This window comes from Amphiprion ocellaris, chromosome 17, assembly GCF_022539595.1.
Source record: "Amphiprion ocellaris isolate individual 3 ecotype Okinawa chromosome 17, ASM2253959v1, whole genome shotgun sequence".
Taxonomy (NCBI): domain Eukaryota; kingdom Metazoa; phylum Chordata; class Actinopteri; family Pomacentridae; genus Amphiprion; species Amphiprion ocellaris.
Window position 1 is genome coordinate 28,950,192 of NC_072782.1, and position 17,179 is coordinate 28,967,370.

The 17,179-nt window shown below is 38.0% G+C and overlaps 1 protein-coding gene across 8 annotated transcripts in view; it reads right to left on the reverse strand.

The window, feature by feature from the left end:
• Positions 1-17,179, reverse strand: part of tjp2a (tight junction protein 2a (zona occludens 2)) — a 47,346-nt gene that overhangs the window by 24,962 nt on the left and 5,205 nt on the right. For 2 of the 8 annotated variants that reach the window (XM_055019360.1, XM_055019359.1), the window contains exons 1-2: positions 14,265-14,778; positions 9,843-9,972 (exon numbers count right to left, since the gene is read on the reverse strand). In XM_055019360.1, the coding sequence (XP_054875335.1) occupies positions 9,843-9,972; positions 14,265-14,371 (237 nt within the window). In that variant the 5' untranslated portion in view covers positions 14,372-14,778. Of the gene's footprint in view, positions 1-127; positions 282-3,845; positions 4,063-9,842; positions 9,973-14,264; positions 14,781-17,179 lie in introns of those variants that run through there. The other 6 variants (XM_055019364.1, XM_055019365.1, XM_055019361.1 and 3 more) reach the window with 5 other exon arrangements.

Sequence of the window (17,179 nt, forward strand, 5' to 3'; positions counted from 1 at the left end):
AAAAAACAACTCATCATCGTCGACTAAACCGTCACAGAAACGCTCAGGTCCATTACAGAATCGGTCGCTGCCCAATCACGACACAGATCTGATCGAATCTGAGCCCCGGCAGCAGAATCGCACTCACGAGTCCCTGCAGGATGCGAATGGTCTTGACCGCGTGGGCCCATTTCCTGTGCAGGCTGAGGACGGTCTTCATCGTCGGCGCTCTCCGTCTCTTCCTATTTACGTCTCTCCCCGTTCACCGCCAGCGGTGCTCTGGCAGACTGATGTGCACCACAGCCTCCTCCATGGCCACAGCTGCACAACCACCAGCAGCTCTCTGCCCGCATCTGCCCGCCTGCCTGCCTTTGACGTAAGAGGGATTCTGCTGGCCTACATTCAGCACAAATCCCACCGTCTGCAGAAAGTGTAAACATACAGACACACCAACTCCTGCGCAGGCACGCCGTGATTAAACACCCGAGTGTTGATCCACAAACAACGAATTCGGGATCCGACAGCTGCTCCGACCTCAAGATGCATCGAGCGGTCTTTAAACTTTTGCAAACGGTTCACACGTCGGGAAAACCGACAACGTGTGCAGAGTTCAAATTTGAGTTGAGCACAATGGCTGGGATTTTGAGTTTTGGGGATTTTTTTTTTGGGTAACTGAAGTGGAAATGAGTGTGCTGCTGACATCTCAGGCCCAGGCTTAGTGAAATGGGGGCATGAGTCAGGCTGGCAGCACCCCCATCATAACCCACTTTTTTGATCTTCTGGCCTACAAGGGGATACTTTAGGACCAGCGGTACAAGCAGAGACTGCAAAGAGTCCACAATACTGAGAAATAAAAAGGGCACAACTCTACAGAACAGAAAACAACATTGCACTTTAAAACCAAACTAGAACCACTCTTCTTAAGTCTTCTTAAGTGTATTTTACAGAGTAAGATGAGACGCTGATATCCGCCTTGCACCAGAAAACAAACACCGCAAGTATGTGTGAGCGCAGGAAACGTATTAACTTGCAACCATAAGATAAATTACTTGGAAGTGGTTGTTGAGACAGCTTTGGGCAAGGCCACAGCAGTTTTAATCAGAGCGTCTTCTTGTACTATGAGATACGATTGTGACGGCCGCTGGCGGGCAGGCCTGCTGGATAAGTCGTATTCTCCTGAGTGTGGAGCATTACGTAACAAAACACAAACGCATTTCCACTAATGAGGAGGGAGGTTGAAATACTGGGTCATATTTGTAGGACGTGACTTAGAAAACAATTTTTTTTCCCTAACAGACAGGGTTGACTCTGCACAAACCAGACATGCAGAATATGTGGATAGGGTGCAGTCAGTTCAGAAAACTGCACTGAAATAAATCTGCTTCGGGTGATTCAGAGTCAAACATAATACAAAATCATACTTTGAGGGTTGGACAGATAGTATTTGGTAAAAAGGTCAGCCAAAGTGCAAAAATTTGTTGACCATACAGACTAGGACTGCATAATACAAGGAAAATCTGCAATGTAGGGTAGCATTTTTGAATATTGTAATGATATGACTTCTAAAAACACTGGAGTATCCCTATTTGGCACACTGCTAACATGATGTGTCTTCTAACATATACAAAAACCCATATGTCTGAGTTAACAAAGCCTAAATGACAGTCTCAAATACATGCATTCCCATTTCCGTGCAGCTAATGTACTGTTTTGTCCTACCAGCAGTTAAAAACTCCAAAATATTCCATTTACAATAACATATTAGCAGAATATACTTGCATAAAAGATGCTGGAAAATTTTGACATTTCTGCTTGAATATTACTAATTTTTTGCCTATTATTAGGACAAAAAATAAGCTCATTACCATTTTAAGCCTGAAGAGGATGAGAAGGAAGCCTTGGTATTGTTTTAAGCATTACAGCATTTAGAGGTTTTTGTTTGTTTGAGCTCCACCCCAGTTCGTGTGCATTCAGACTACATTGCTGTTGTTTTACTGTTCAGCATGAGTGACTGAACTGCAGGCTGATGGCATGTTCTTTAAATTAGCTCCGACCTATGTTGGTTTCACCCTGACCCCTTTCTGCTCCCAACCAGACTGTACTTTGCAGAGCTGTGCTGCAAGTAGACCACTATTTGACTGGCATTTAATTGATTTTTGTTGTGAATTATATAAATATCTCTGTATACAGCAGCCCTGGTAGCTATAGGGCTTTGTAAAATAGAATTTTATTCTTGTTTTTAGTCAGCGAGACAGGTAAAGAGCCTGTATTTTCTTTTGTGATAAGTATTTTTAAATTTAAATTATGTTGTTTGATGTGCTTCCTGTGCTAAACAAGTCTATTCTGCTCTGATAAATGATGAATAAATTAACTCTGTTTCAACTGCAAATTTGTCTTCCGTTCAAAAGAAGTATGAAGAAGAGGATTAATTTTTTATTTTATGTTCAAGCTCCACCTTTCCCAGGCACTGCAACAATTATCAAAATTCCTGCCTGTCACGTGATAATTTAACAATTCGCTTAAGCTCTAGGTCTCAAATTTCTTGCATTGTGAGTTTTGTTAAATCAGATTTTAGCACCATTACTGACAAAGCTAGAAACAGAATTAAAAAGCTGTTAAACTGAAACAATCACTTTTATTACCAAGTAAGTTATCTTATAAAAGGAATTTGAAGTGATTTGGTGCATTGCCAAACATATTACCAAAGAGACAAGAATTTACTTGTCGATAAACACTGACAAAAGAAAAAAACTTTAAAAGAAGGATAAAACCATGTACAAAGAATGAAAGTTTACAAGTCAGTAGAAAGAAAACTAAGGAGCAAGTCAAAAAAACAGATGATGTGCAGGAATGTGCAAACTACTTATGTCCAAGTATGTATAACTGCACATAACGTATGATAAACAAAATCTGAAACCGTATTAAAATTGTAGTGCACAGAACAAGATACTAAAATGCACAGTATGTCCAGCACAGATAACTTGACTCATTTTTTATCTGTTCTCCTCCCAAATACTTTTAGATTGGCCTCAGTATTCTGATTAAAAAAATAACTTGCTGACAAGAAGAACACTGGTTTACAGATTAGACAGCCACAACATAATTCAGGGTCGTTTTTGATGTAGTATCTATTTGTTTAAGAACTTTTTTAGAGGAAGAAAGCTGTATATATACATTTGATATAATAGCCAGTGTTTTATCAGAAACTCTAAGCCTTGTGTGTCATTCAGAGGCTATTCTAGTGCTTATTTTACACAAAAAAGGTTTAAAAATCATATATTAAGCAGCCTGAGTGTGTCGTTGTTTGTGTATTGCTGGTTGATGTTGACAGAAATGTTGTGTTAGTCTGCCACCTAATGGAGACAGAGCTGCATTACAAGTGAGGCACAATAAACAACACGAGTGCATTAGAATTAAAAACAAAGCCGTTAAAATGAGTTTTAAGTCTTTCCGTGCTTGTAATGAACCATTGTAGCTTGTTGTGGCTAGAAAATATTAGCTAAATAAACGCACACACCTTTAAAAAGTGCTGTTTTGACTACTTTAGGACAAAACAATGCGCTGTAAATAACCCCCCACGGTCTAATAAATGAGCTCAATAGATTATTTAGACACTGAATAAGCTTTTAAACAGGTTTTAAAGAACTTACAGACCTGTTTATGCTAACAGCACAGCTAGCATGGATAGCATCGGTAACGGCAGGTGCAGCTGGATGCAACAGGCTTCAGCGGGGATTCACGGAAACTCCCAGTTAGAGTTTACCCCAAAAAATACCAAGTACTACCACAGGGGTAAACCAAAGCTGCTATACGTGGTTGTATTTGTATTTTTGAGTAGTTTAAATGCAGTCAAATGCAGTACTTACGGTGAAAAACTGAGTAGCGTATCTGCTCAGGGAGAGCAGCCCCCCTCCGTTCACTCGCATCACGCACTTTGAACTGTCCGGGACTGGTACCGGAGATTTAACCCAAACTACCACTAGTTCGGCGTTTTTACTCGTTCGTCAGCCAAAGTTAAAGAGAAAATAAGACTATCGAAGTTTTAAAACTGTTAAAATCTCCCCGGCTTTACTTTAAATGGCGCACTTTGTCCGCAAAAAAAAAAAAACAACCTCAAGATTAAACATTGAGGGCAAAAATTAGCGCCCACTACTCCTAGCTTGGTTGGGATTGTACCAAAAAACAACGTGGGGGTGATTCCAATCTAACCTCAACTTTCACAGATTAAAAACTAACTCTAGAAACGTTTTATAACCTCAATATCACAGACATTAATACCATGTTTAATATATAATCTGTAATAACAAACTGTTAATAGCGTTGTAGATGACATATGCAGCGGGATTGGAATTCTAAAACCGCTAAAATGGATTCGTCCAGAATTCCCATTGAATTTTAGGCAGCCTGCTGTGAGGCTCCCAGACAGACAACAACAGACTTAATGCAGCATACTGAGGAATAGGAGGCCAAACAAGCATTTTAGCACATAAATGCAATTTAGGGCAGCAAATACAAATGTTTCATGACCTGTAAAAAGTGCATAGGAGTGTGGAAGATATTTAAAGCACTTTTAAGTAAAGACAAAGTGCAGCAGACACATCAAAGCTGTAGCTAAATCCTCTTTCTGGCATCTTAAAACACCAACTGAGGAAAAGTTTGGGAGCAAAGCGGAGTTCAGAAAAACTTATTCCTGCTTTTACTAACTGCATACTGCAACTGAGGAACTTTGTGTGCAAGTGCGAGTAAAAAATATTAATTTAAGCTGTTATTACCTGCAGAATGCACTCTTTATTGACCTCCCAAAAAGGACCATTAGACATTTGAAATTCAGCTAAAATGCTGCTGCTGGAAATATCTGTAACACCAAGATAATGGGACGCACTATTTCGATTTTTAAGTCTCTGCACAAGCTCCCTGTTAATTATAGAATTGAATTTAAGGCTCCGCTTAGTTCACAAAAGACTACTATAAATGCAACTTAATGGCATAGAAAAGAGAGGTAGACTAAAGAAGCATTTATGCACATAAATGCACTTCAGCTGAGACAAAATAAATGTTACATAGCCAATAATAAATGTCTTCAGAAGACAAAAAAAAAAAAAAGTCTTCAGTAAGTGGAAGCACTTTAAAGTATGGACAAATTGCAGCAGAGACTCTAAATCCTTTTTCTGGCATTTTAAAAACAAACTTAGAAACTTTGTGTCCAAGCAGCAGTTAGAAAAACTGATTTATACTTTGATTACCTAGAGAATGTACTATTGTAATAATTAAGATATAACACCGTTCTCTTGCAGCTCTTCATGTGTAACAACATCGATAGTGACATCAAATTTAACACACCTGAGACCTTATAACACTAACGAGTCACATGACACCAGGAGGGAAAATGGCTAATTGGGCCCAATTTGGACAGTTTCACTTAGGGGTGTACTCACTTTTATTGCCACTGGTTTAGACATTAATGGCTGTGTGCTGAGTTATTTTGAGGGGACAGTAAATTTACACTGTCATACAAGCTGTACACAAACTACTTTACATTGCATCAAAATGTCACTTCTTCAGTGTTGTCCCAAGAAAAGATATACTTAAATATTTGCAGCAATGTGAGGGGTGTACTCACTTTTGTGAGATACTATATGTAAATTCATCATGTTATCATGTTATATGTGTACATATCCATATGTAGCTTCATCATACCTGGTGTATTGTCTCTGTGACAACTTTTTTTTTATTATTCTATCTTTGTTTTTAGCCTGCTGTTGTGCTTTTTGTAATTCTTGTACCTTCTCTGTATCCAGCTGCTGTAACATGTGAATTTCCCTGGTGAGGGATCAATAAAGTTTATCTTATCTCATCTCAATGCATTTCTTACCGGCCTCCCTAATTTGCAACTCATTTAAAATGCAGCTGCTAGAAAAATAACAAACACCAAGAAGAGAAAACTCTAATTCTTAGGTCTCTGCACTGAATTCCTGCTAAATATAGAATTGGAATTAAAGCCCTACTTTTTGTCTCCAAGTCTCTGGATGGTCAAGAACCAGAATATATTACACAGATATGTTTACTGGGAACACAGTAGACTTAATGCAGCAGAACTGAGGAATAATATAGACTGAAGACACATTTAAGTGTATATATGTATTATAGGGAAGATTAAATACATGTAAATAGAGGCAACTGTGTAGAGTTAGCCATTGTAAGTCTCAAAGATATTATTTGTATGGAAAATCTAACTTCTAAATATGTAACTTTGACACACAGAGATTGTTTTAAATATTAAATATTAACAGCACTTTTAAGTAAAGACAACTCCTAAGCAACTACTGATACTGCAAAAGGGCAAAATATAAAGTTTATTATTTATCTTAAGGAGATTTGCATTCCTGTGTGGAAAAAATGAGAGTAAAAGGCCAAAAGTATGCAGACACCTAAACCATCCACATATTTTAAAGTAGGTGCAGTCTGTTTTCCAGTTCATCTGAATGGTCTTGAGGTCAAGGATCTGTGCAGACCAGCTGAATTTCTCAACACCAAACTGTGAAAAACATTTCTTTAAAGGATACCCATTCATACTTCAGGCTCTTCTGATGCTGAAACAGTAAAGTTTTGATTATTCCTGCATGCAAAAGTACGATTTATCTCCACTGGAAAGTTAAAAAAAAAACAAAAACAAACAAGCAATGAGAAACAGTCTCGGATCAAAATGACCAAAAGGTATTTGGTCAGCCATGTGCAGCTCTGAGAAACAATCTCCAGTACATGAGCAGCTAAAGCAAAGGTCACGATGACCATGTGCAGCTGTCCCACAATAACTCTTTGTTTTTTTTGTTTATCCGTGTGTGTTGTGAGCGATTTACTGTCCATTCAAGCCTGCCCTTATCTGGCATTTTATCAGCACGAGACAAATCACAGGTAAGAACACCAGCTGACCCCGAAAACGTCCAAAATCCCTAATACCACACAAAATACTCCCCGTTTTTCTTTTACGAATGACAGAACCTTTCTACTCATGATTAAAAAAAAACAGCATTTTATCTCCAAATTAAGTAATGACGGCACAATTTCAGAGACAATTAAGGCCAATCCAGTTAAATAACCACATTTCACTGCAACTGAAATATGCCAGACAGGCCTTAAAATAGGCCATCCTAATGCAAAACAGCTTCACTGGCCTGAATAATTTGCGGGACCAAGTCATTAAAACAATGAAGCTTCCGGGATGTGACATGTCTCTGCGGTTAATCATCATCCTGGATGCAGGAGGTCACTTCACCGTATTGTATTCAAATAAGGGAAGAGGAAACAAGTCTGGGAAACACGGCGGCCCTGAACTCCACCTTTCAAATTCAAATCTCCAACAAGAGAAGCAGCCTAGTTACGCAGCCTGCAAACTATTTTTGGACAAACAAAAATAAAAAAGTGCACGCGTGCATTTTTAGATCATCCAGTGAAGAGATTATAAAAGAGTTTCATAAGAGCCAAAATCATAAAATATTCATCAGCAGAAAAACAAACAATCACCCGAGTAACGTTGCAGCGTTAAAATCAACAAACCCAGACAGAGCTGAGAAGTTTTTTACATATTATTATGTAACAGGGACAAAAAAACACTGCATGTAGTCATTAAGTATGTAAAGATAGTCCATGAAAACTGAGAATTAACCTGCATGAATCTTAATTCATTATTAAACCTCTGATAACTTGCACTTAATTATAGAAAACATTAATTTTTCTGAAAATCTAGGAAATATTTAACTTCTAATAAATTATGTTGTACCTTTGCATTTTTTTTTATTTTTATTTTTTGGTTTGGCAATTTCTAAAGTACATTTATTCAACATATTGGTGTTTAGATCGGTAGAAGTTGTCATTATTCATTCATTAACCAACCAGTGGTGAGTGTGTGTGTGTGTGTGTGTGTGTGCGCGTGTGTGTGCATATATGTATATATGGAGGGGGGGAGGGATGGGTTTTCTTGTTTTTAATGTTTTTGAATGTTGTAAACTTTGTGTTGCATTTTAATTGCATGAAAAGTGCTCTATAAATAAAGTCTGACTGCCTCCTGAGACCCGAGCTTTGGTTGGGCTTGAGTTTTAAATTTCTTCTAGTTATTTGGGATAAGAAGTAACCAATAAATATAATAATTTGATAATATCTAATTATTAAATTTGATCATATTTATATTATATTTATATTGCTATTATCACTGTTGTTGTTGCTGTTGTTGTTTTTATTGTTGCTGTTATTACTACTGTTGTTATTGTTATTATTAGTATTGTTGCTATTATTATTACCGTTGTTGTTGTTATTACTACTGTTGTTGTTATTATAAACAATACGCTCTTTTTGAAAAAAAAAAAAAAGATGTCCACATATGTGGACGCCAGGTCTTAGTAGGTTAAAATCTCCTTTTCAAGAGTGTCCTGGAGAACAAGGTTTGCAATACCAGTAATCTACAGGCCAACAACATAAAACTGATGAAAGGAAAAAGCTGAATTTAACAAAAATGCAATTCAGTGAAATGACAAAATATGAAAGGAATGGAATTGCTATTAAGAGGAGCTGTAATTCACTGAATACGATACCAAAATGTCACATATTATATATGACTAAATTCAAAACTTAACACTCATTCAGTATCACAAACATTAGAGTGAACCCTTTATTAGATCAACATAATCAAAACAGCTAAAGTGTCTGTAAAGTTCAACAAACTCAAGGCCTGATCAGACACAACTGCCTCCTAAAAGTCGATGAGGCAAATCAAGAATAAATAAACACAATAAAACACACAGAAGCTTATAAACATGCACAGCTATTCCATTTCAACAAAGAATTATAAATATGTGCAATCATATAGATATTTGCAGTAAAGCATCTGCATGTTCTGGAGTTAAACTGATGAGAGAAGCTGAAACTGGAGGTGAAGTCTTTGCTAAACTATAAGTCTAAAGTATGGCTGCTGTTCAGATTCTTAAAGAACAACCCTTAAAAAATTAAAGAACCCATATTACACCTTTTTTGGGTTTTCCTGTTCCTTTTCGTGTTTCATATAACTGTTTTTTTTTAATGCATTTAAGAGTCCATGCCATCGGGAGTTATTCTCTCCCACAGAAAACACTGCTCCTTACCTGTGAGAATTTTTTTTCCATTACTCATCTACATCACCACGTAACAAAGAATGAGCAGCTTCTTCACAGTCCACCATTCATTAACTAGAGCTGCTTCTGCTCAAGCTACATTCTTATTCCTATAGATAAGGTGTCACAGTAAGTAACCAGCAATTCCTCGCTTTGTCGGGACAGCTGACCAATCAGAGCATAGGGCTTTTTGGGAGGCGGGCCTTACACAAGCTAAAATGGAGCATTTCAGACATAGATGGGGTTGCAATAATGTACAGTATGAGCAAAATAATGTGATTTTTGGACATTAAATGGTGAAAACACATTCTATAAACCCCAAAAATAGGATTCTAAACCTGCAAATTTGGATGATATGGGCTCTTTAAATGCAAAAATTCACATATTCAACATCTTAAAACACAGCAAAACAACTTTAAAATGTCCCTTTGTGTCCATTTTTTTCATATATTTTAATGTTTAGAGCAAAATTTTAAAAATTAGGTGACAAAAGCTGTATGCTGCTAACCTCATTATTCTGACAAATCCATATTATAGGCCAACATTATGCATCTACATATGTTCTTGTGATCGGACTATGTTTATTTGGTCAAAATCATCATTGAGACTCATGAAAATGGATTTCCTGAGTTCAAAATCTACTTCAATTGACAAAATTCAGAGTCTGGTACAACCCTACTAAATCTACGAGCATCGACGTTTAGCATTCTGTAAGTTACGTACCATCATAATAGCCGAGTAGCTCCGTGAAGAAAGCCGGCGCAGATACAAGTACTGGGCTTCTCTGGACCAGTAGAACTTGCGGCTGGACTTGAGCAGGTCAGTGCTGGTCTGGTCAGAGCCAGGCTGGTCCCTGTGGACAAGAAACACAAAATAAACCTTACTAAATCCATTACAAAAATCTATCACATTCACAAGGCGGATGTTCTGACTGGAGTGTTACAACCAACAACGTGGTCTTTTCTACAAAGCTTGGTTTGACCTTCAAAGAGCACATCTCAGACACCTTGTTTTCAAAGTGTCAAGTGATGCTTTCATGCAACAACTTTCTAAAATAAAGTCTGTTAGAGCGTGAGACACGTGGAAGCAGAGAGAGTCTATTTTTAAATGGTAAGAAGACCAATTAGGGACTGGCATGAGATGTGGAATTTTCAATTCCAGCTGTAAAATTGTTGCCTGCTGATGCATTTGGATTTTTTATATTCTATTTTTTTGGTCATTTTAGTGTTTTGTTTGTTTGAAAATGTTTCTTTTTAATTGTAATTAAAATGTTTTTATGCCTCAGGAGCACCGACTCAGTTTTGTTATATTGTCATCGGACCTTAAAATAATGACAATAAAACTACTACTGCTGTCATGATTAAAGGTTTTTCTTTTCTGCAACAGTCAGAGCAGCTCAAACCATTTTTTTCAGGAAATATTTCAAAGCTAAGCCATCAAGTTTCTAATTGTTTACATGACATATTGTGTTATCTTGCACATTCCCAGGCGATTAATGTTCACATTCCTGCACACTGGAAGTATTTCTACTACTTTTATTGCTTAAAATCACTTCATTTTACTAGACTTGCTCCGTATTTGTTTTGTAACACTGCAAGTTAGCATTTATGCACTAAAACAGAGTTTCACAGTTCAAGTTAAACCGGATTCACCTGTAAATATCAAATTTGAACAGCTGCTACGGACTATTATACAACTTTAATCTGCAGCATCTCTGACCTGACTGTCACAACAAGTCCAAACAAGTGAGGAATATGTCAAGTTGAATTGTTTTTTTTTCATGGCAGTGAGTCAGAAACGTATTGAAAGGGCTCGACTACAGCACAGTGCAGAGAGAGAAGACAGCAGACTGTCTCTGCATGACTAAACCTGCTGCTTTATACAACTGAATGATTAAGAGGAAGATTTTGGAATCTCCTGTAACACCTGAAGAGTCCCTGAGGTAAAAATGAAGTCCCTCTGTGCAACATTTATTACAATATCACCTCAGAGCTTCCATTAGAAGGGTATTTCAGTGTTGGACAAGCAGCAACGGATAGAATTATCCTGAAATTTAATCCTCACTATGAGCCAAGTACCCCAAAAAAAAAAAAAACCAGTGGATCCTATTTGTTTCATCCACTCAGAGCAACTCAATAGTGTCCTTTGTATGATAGTAAATATGTGCTCATCTTTATAACGCCACCCTCAGTTTGTAGTGCAGAGATTTTAGTATAAAATTTGAGTTATGGTTCATAAGAATTCCAAAAAAATCAAATATTATTCTGGATATCTTTATAGAACAGGCATCAAAAGTCATTTAATGTCTTTAAAATCTGCAATTATTTGACTGTATTGCAGGTTTTAAAGTCCACCTTACTGGACTGAATTTGGCATTATACACACAAATAAATAACTAACAGAACATCTCCTTCTGCTGCTTCACATTCAAGGCTTTGACTGGTAGAATGTGGCTTTTAATGTGAAATATACACAGGTAACATCATGTATTTGTCACTGGAATTAGCACAAATGTCTACAAACCCATGTGTGGGCATTTTCATGTGCAATCATTTTAACGAGCGCTTTATTCCATCCTTTAATGGCACTTTACCTTATTTAGTATTTTTAATGTGTGTGATTGTGCAGAATAAATGAAACATCGACTTTTCCAGGAGACTTTAAATTTCCTTGTGTGCACAGGCACATGCAATGACAATAAAGGCATTTGAATTTTGAATCATTTCTTGACAATGGATCTGAAACATGAAGGATTATGACTTTAAAATCTCACGAAGACCTTGGAAACAAGACTCAGGAATCATCAGTATCAACACCAAACTCAATCAGTCACACTAAGATGTTATAGATGAGATTTTCTCAGCCCTCCAGGACACTAAAGAAACAGCACTAAGGTTCAGATTCGAGTCTGAGTTGAGCAGTAATTTCAGGCTTACAGCTATTATACTTTTTCTTTGGTTTACTTGACATTAATGTAAAAATGTGACAAACATTTCCATTTGATTGTGATTCCACACAGATGTATATTAAAAACGAGAGAATGATATAAAAGAAATTAAACCAATATAATATACAGTAACAGCAAAAGAAGTTATGGTATGTACCAAATGAACAGAACAAATTTACAGTAAATATAGTAGCATGAATGTAGCTGTGTTATAGACATTATAAACCACAATCCAATGTAATATGAGCAGCATTAAAAGAAGCCTTTTTGCATTATGTACACAGACATAAAGTCAGAAATGGATGAGTAAGATGGTTCATATTTGACACGAGTTCTCTAATTGATACATGAAAAAGCTTATTTTATATTTTGCATATATGCTTCTGAAAATGTTAAGTTCAAAAACACAAACTATGATGACTTTTTGAAACTGCAGCTGGAGGAAGTTTGGTGATTCACCCTTTAGAGCCCGTCGGACACACTTTCACACGTCCCTTCTTCTCGGCTGAATGGCTCTCCAGCTATTTATAGCAGCGAGGTGTAGAAAATGTCAAATAAAAGCACATAACTTGAACTTTCCAACAATCTCAGGTGCTTGTCAGTGAGACGAAGCGTTAATGAGGAAACATTACTTTGAATGTGCATTAAATTCAATCAGATTTACAACCAGTTTCGATATCACAGCAACAGCCTGCTTCGCCTTCAATGTAGAGCTGACACTGCCTGCCACTCTATATGAAAATAATTCAAAAGTTGCAGAAAAAACACGAGTGGTTCTGTCTTTGGTGCAAAAGACAGTAGAGGTCCTACACTCTGGGGGGTTTGAGGGCAAAGTGGTCCAAATGGGGCTCTGATTTGAGGGTCGGATAGGAAACATTTGTCAGAGAATAAAATATTGGCTTTTATTTTTACTAAGCAAACAGTTTCCCACCATCATAGTTCTGATATTGTCAGATTCCAGACAATCCCCGCTACATAACTATGATAAAACATCTTTTCTTTCCATTCATTTTACAGTGAAATATGTGTACAAACATGGCAATTTCATCATATGAAGTATTTTCTGCCCTTCATATATAGGCAGCTCATATAAAAAATCTGCACATATTATCATAATAAGTGGTGGAAGATGTGAATATCTTTAATTGTACTCAATAAAATAAGATACAGCATGTATGGCTAAGAGCTATAATGACCAAGGTAAGAGCTCTAAAGTACAGGTAGTGATATTTTCCTGATAATTTACAGCAGAATGTAAAAATAAATTAACTTTAACGACTGCTAGACCTACACAAAACTGTAAGAAAAATGCATCTTTCAGTGACTTTTTAACATTCCACCGCCAATGTGTATAACTCTCACTGATTGCTAGTAGTATGAAAAGTTACATTAGATTTTTGTTTTTTCTTGCTTTGTGGTCCCTTTCAGTTCCTTTTACACCTCAGAATGTCCAAACTTAACCTGAAAACTCCAGTTTCCCTGCAGTCAGAGCAGTCAGGCAGCACAATGATGATTAGATTAAGGTGGACCACACCCACATGAAGGTTTAAAAACACATTGTTCACTTTCTCCTTGTGGTATCCGGTCGTTCACACAGCTTTGTTTTTACTTGATCTCGTGCTCTGACAGATTTCCATCCTGCCAGTTACAAAAGTTTCCCAACCAACTCAGATTCCTCAAACTGTCTTTTTAATCTTCCTTTGTGTCACTATTAAGTCAAATTTCCTCTAAAAGAAAAGCAATCAATCACAATTATAGCCTGACATCAATTTTCTGCCTTCATTTCTCTGATTGGTTGCAGCTCTATCTAACTCCTGTCAAAACTCACCAGATTTTCCGGACTAATTGGCATTTGCACATTCGTCTGGCAATGTCGTCCTGGATTTTAATTGTGGTTTTTATATTTATAGTATTTGTCTGAGAGCTTTCTGCCTCCACTACTCTGGATTATCCAGAGTAAATGGAACCACGTTACTTGAGAGACACTACAACGCTGTTTTCACTTTCCGTCCTGTGAGGAACAAAATTCCATTCATTTCTGCTGTACTAGAGAGACTGACATCTGAGAAACCACAACAAATAAAAACAAAACTAGTTGCATGACGACATACCATGGAATCAAGTTTTTTGTCGTTTCAGTGAACTGACATGTTATAGGTACGTTTTAAAGTTAGAAACGACCCAGCGATGAAACTCACCCCGGGGGTCTCCACAGCTTCCTGCCGGGGGGCAGAAGCTCCCGCTTGTTCAGGGGTACGATCCCCATCGCTGCCTGCATGATTGTGATAAACTTCTTAAACTTCATCTTCTAGCTCTCCTTAAGTAGTGTCACACGGAGCTCCACTCTCTCACGACAAACACCAGGAGCAGATTCAGCATCTCCGAATCATCTCCTTCTGCTTCACCGACGTCCACAAACTTGTTCGCTCTTTTTGCCTCAGCGCTTCTCCATGACAACGGAGCACGGACCGAACTTCCGGAGCGGCGAGGCTCCCGACGGCGTGGCTACTACGAGTCTCCCGACAGCCGCCGCCGACTCTGACAGATGTCCTTTTGGCTTTTCTGAGAGGAGGGAGGATAAAAGGAAAACAAACGGCCACGTTCCTGCCAGGCGGTGGGCTGGCCGAGAGGGGATGACAGCACGTCACTCTTACATAATTCTGGAGCTTCTCTGGACATTACACTAATGAAAACACAGCCTCTGCCACCACCACCATCGCTGCTGCTTCTGTCACTGCTGCTGCTGCTGCAGCCGCTGGGATAATTGTGGTACTAAGCTCTGACAGATCATGGATGCTCCCCGCCCCCTTCTTCTATAATCCCCCATCCAGGCTTAGTTTTCTCACCATTTACACCCAGACGGACCCATCTAACTTCTCCCTCGCATCCTCGTACACCCCTTAATGGAAGATTACTAAGGACAAAACAACTTTAAAGCTGCTCTGCAATTAAAGATTCCAGTGTGCACGGGGACACATTTGATTGCAAAAAAAAAAAACGTTTTAGGAGCAGGATGTTGCACTGATTTTTAAAAATAACTCAGTGAAGCTCATCTATGAGGCTTAAGATGTGAATGTGCACAAATGTTCAACTTAATGCTGATTTTTGCTGTTCTCCATAAGAAAAACATGCTTACCAGTCAGCCAATGCATGCATACATACATACCCATCCTTTTTATGGAAGAAGTAGTTGTAATGTTCATTCTTAGCTCTTATGTATGTTTTGGTTCATTTTTGGATAACACTCCTTAAATTTCTGCACCCTTTGCTGCAAAATTCCCCCATGTGGGATTAATAAAGGTCTGTCTCATCTAAAAAATTCCTCCAAAACATGATTTATACTCCTAGTACATGCTGATATGTGCAGATTTCCCACATTGCTTCAATGCAACAAGCTGCCACAGGTCAAATTTCACAACCTGCAAGTCAAGAATCGTATTTTCAGTTTGCACTCAGATGATGCCTTGACTTGCAGCTTGAGGTGCATTTATGCCACAAACATTTGCATGTAGCTTCACTTTCCCTCCCAGCCCTGTGACCTTGCATGATCTTAACCTGTAGATATATATTTTTTGCATGTGTGCATTGATCGTGCTATTAATAACATTCCATAATGCATTCCTCCACTCCCGTAAAACCTCCGGTGTGCCCGCCTCGGATTAAATGTCTGTATCTTGTCGTCCGCGAGTCACCAGATGACAGCAGGCCCGCCGTGTCCTGAGAGATTCAAAATAAATAAATAATCTTCCGCGGCCTCTTGATGAGTTGCCAGCCAATGCAAACTCCGGACGGGATTTATATTCAAGCAGCTTGGACGTCTGGATTACGGCTCTGGACGGTCGTGCCATGAGAGCTGCTGCAGATTTCACTGAGCAGGAGAAATCCCTCGGCGCTCGGAGGGGAGGGCCTGAAAATGCCAGGAGTAAAAATAACAAGCCTCTATTTTTTTCTAAAAACTGTGGGCAACGACAACAAGACAAGAGAGAGGAGAGAGTTCTTACGAGGTCAGACTAAACCCGATTTAGAGCTGCAGACAGCAAACTATTAATCTATGCAAAACTCACACCGCAGCATGATATTCACAGGAGGTTTTATCATAATCCAACATTTTACAGTAATCTCATCCAACACTTCCTGGATCCGTACAACAGTGTCGGGAAGTGGAGAGTTAGAACATCTGCACAAAGCTACACAATCACACCTGTCCACACCTGATGCTTCGGAAGTCAACAAGAGAAACAAAGACTTTTTATTTTTGAATCTGGTTATGCGCTGGACTATTTCTTGGCCAGTTATTTCTTACAGTCTTGGCCAGTTGCTTGGCAACCTGATGGTGACGGAAAAGACTCAAGGCAACAGTAAAAAGGCATTTTTGCATTTCTATTTTTGTACAGAATAATTTTCTTTTTGTTACGCTAAGCTAACTGCTGGATTCATATCCATCATACACACATGGATCACTTCATCTCAAGTCATCCAATTTTTAGAATAATTTCTGCTCAACCATCTCTGATTTACTGGTAATTTTTATAACATAAAATATGGATATTTATAAAGGTACTTCTGAAATTTTAGTTGTGCATATATATTGAATACTTTCTGAGATTTTTTCTTTTAAAAACAACTATATATGGTGCAGAAAACATCTCTAATTGACTCCTGCGTTGTAAATTTTTGTTGTTAATGTGAGGTCAAAGAAGATGATGGTCACAATCTGGCAAAACCATCAAGTAAATACAATAATGTTCTTGAATCTGCACCCTCGAGAACATCAAATCAGATTAAATACATCACCGTTCAAAAGTAATGTGGTAAATGACTATTCTAGCTGGAAACAGCTGATTTTTAATGGAATATCTCCATAGAGGTACAGAGGAACATTTCCAGCAACCATCACTCCTGTGTTCTAATGCTACATTGTGTTAGCTAATGGTGTTGAAAGGCTAACTGATGATTAGAAAACCCTTGTGCAATTATGTTAGAATATGAATAAAAGTGTGAGTTTTCATGGAAAACATGAAATTGTTTGGGCACCCCAAACTTTTGAACCGTCGTGTATATAAATTAATGGCAATTAATCGGCTAACATCCCTATTGATGATGAAAGTAATTG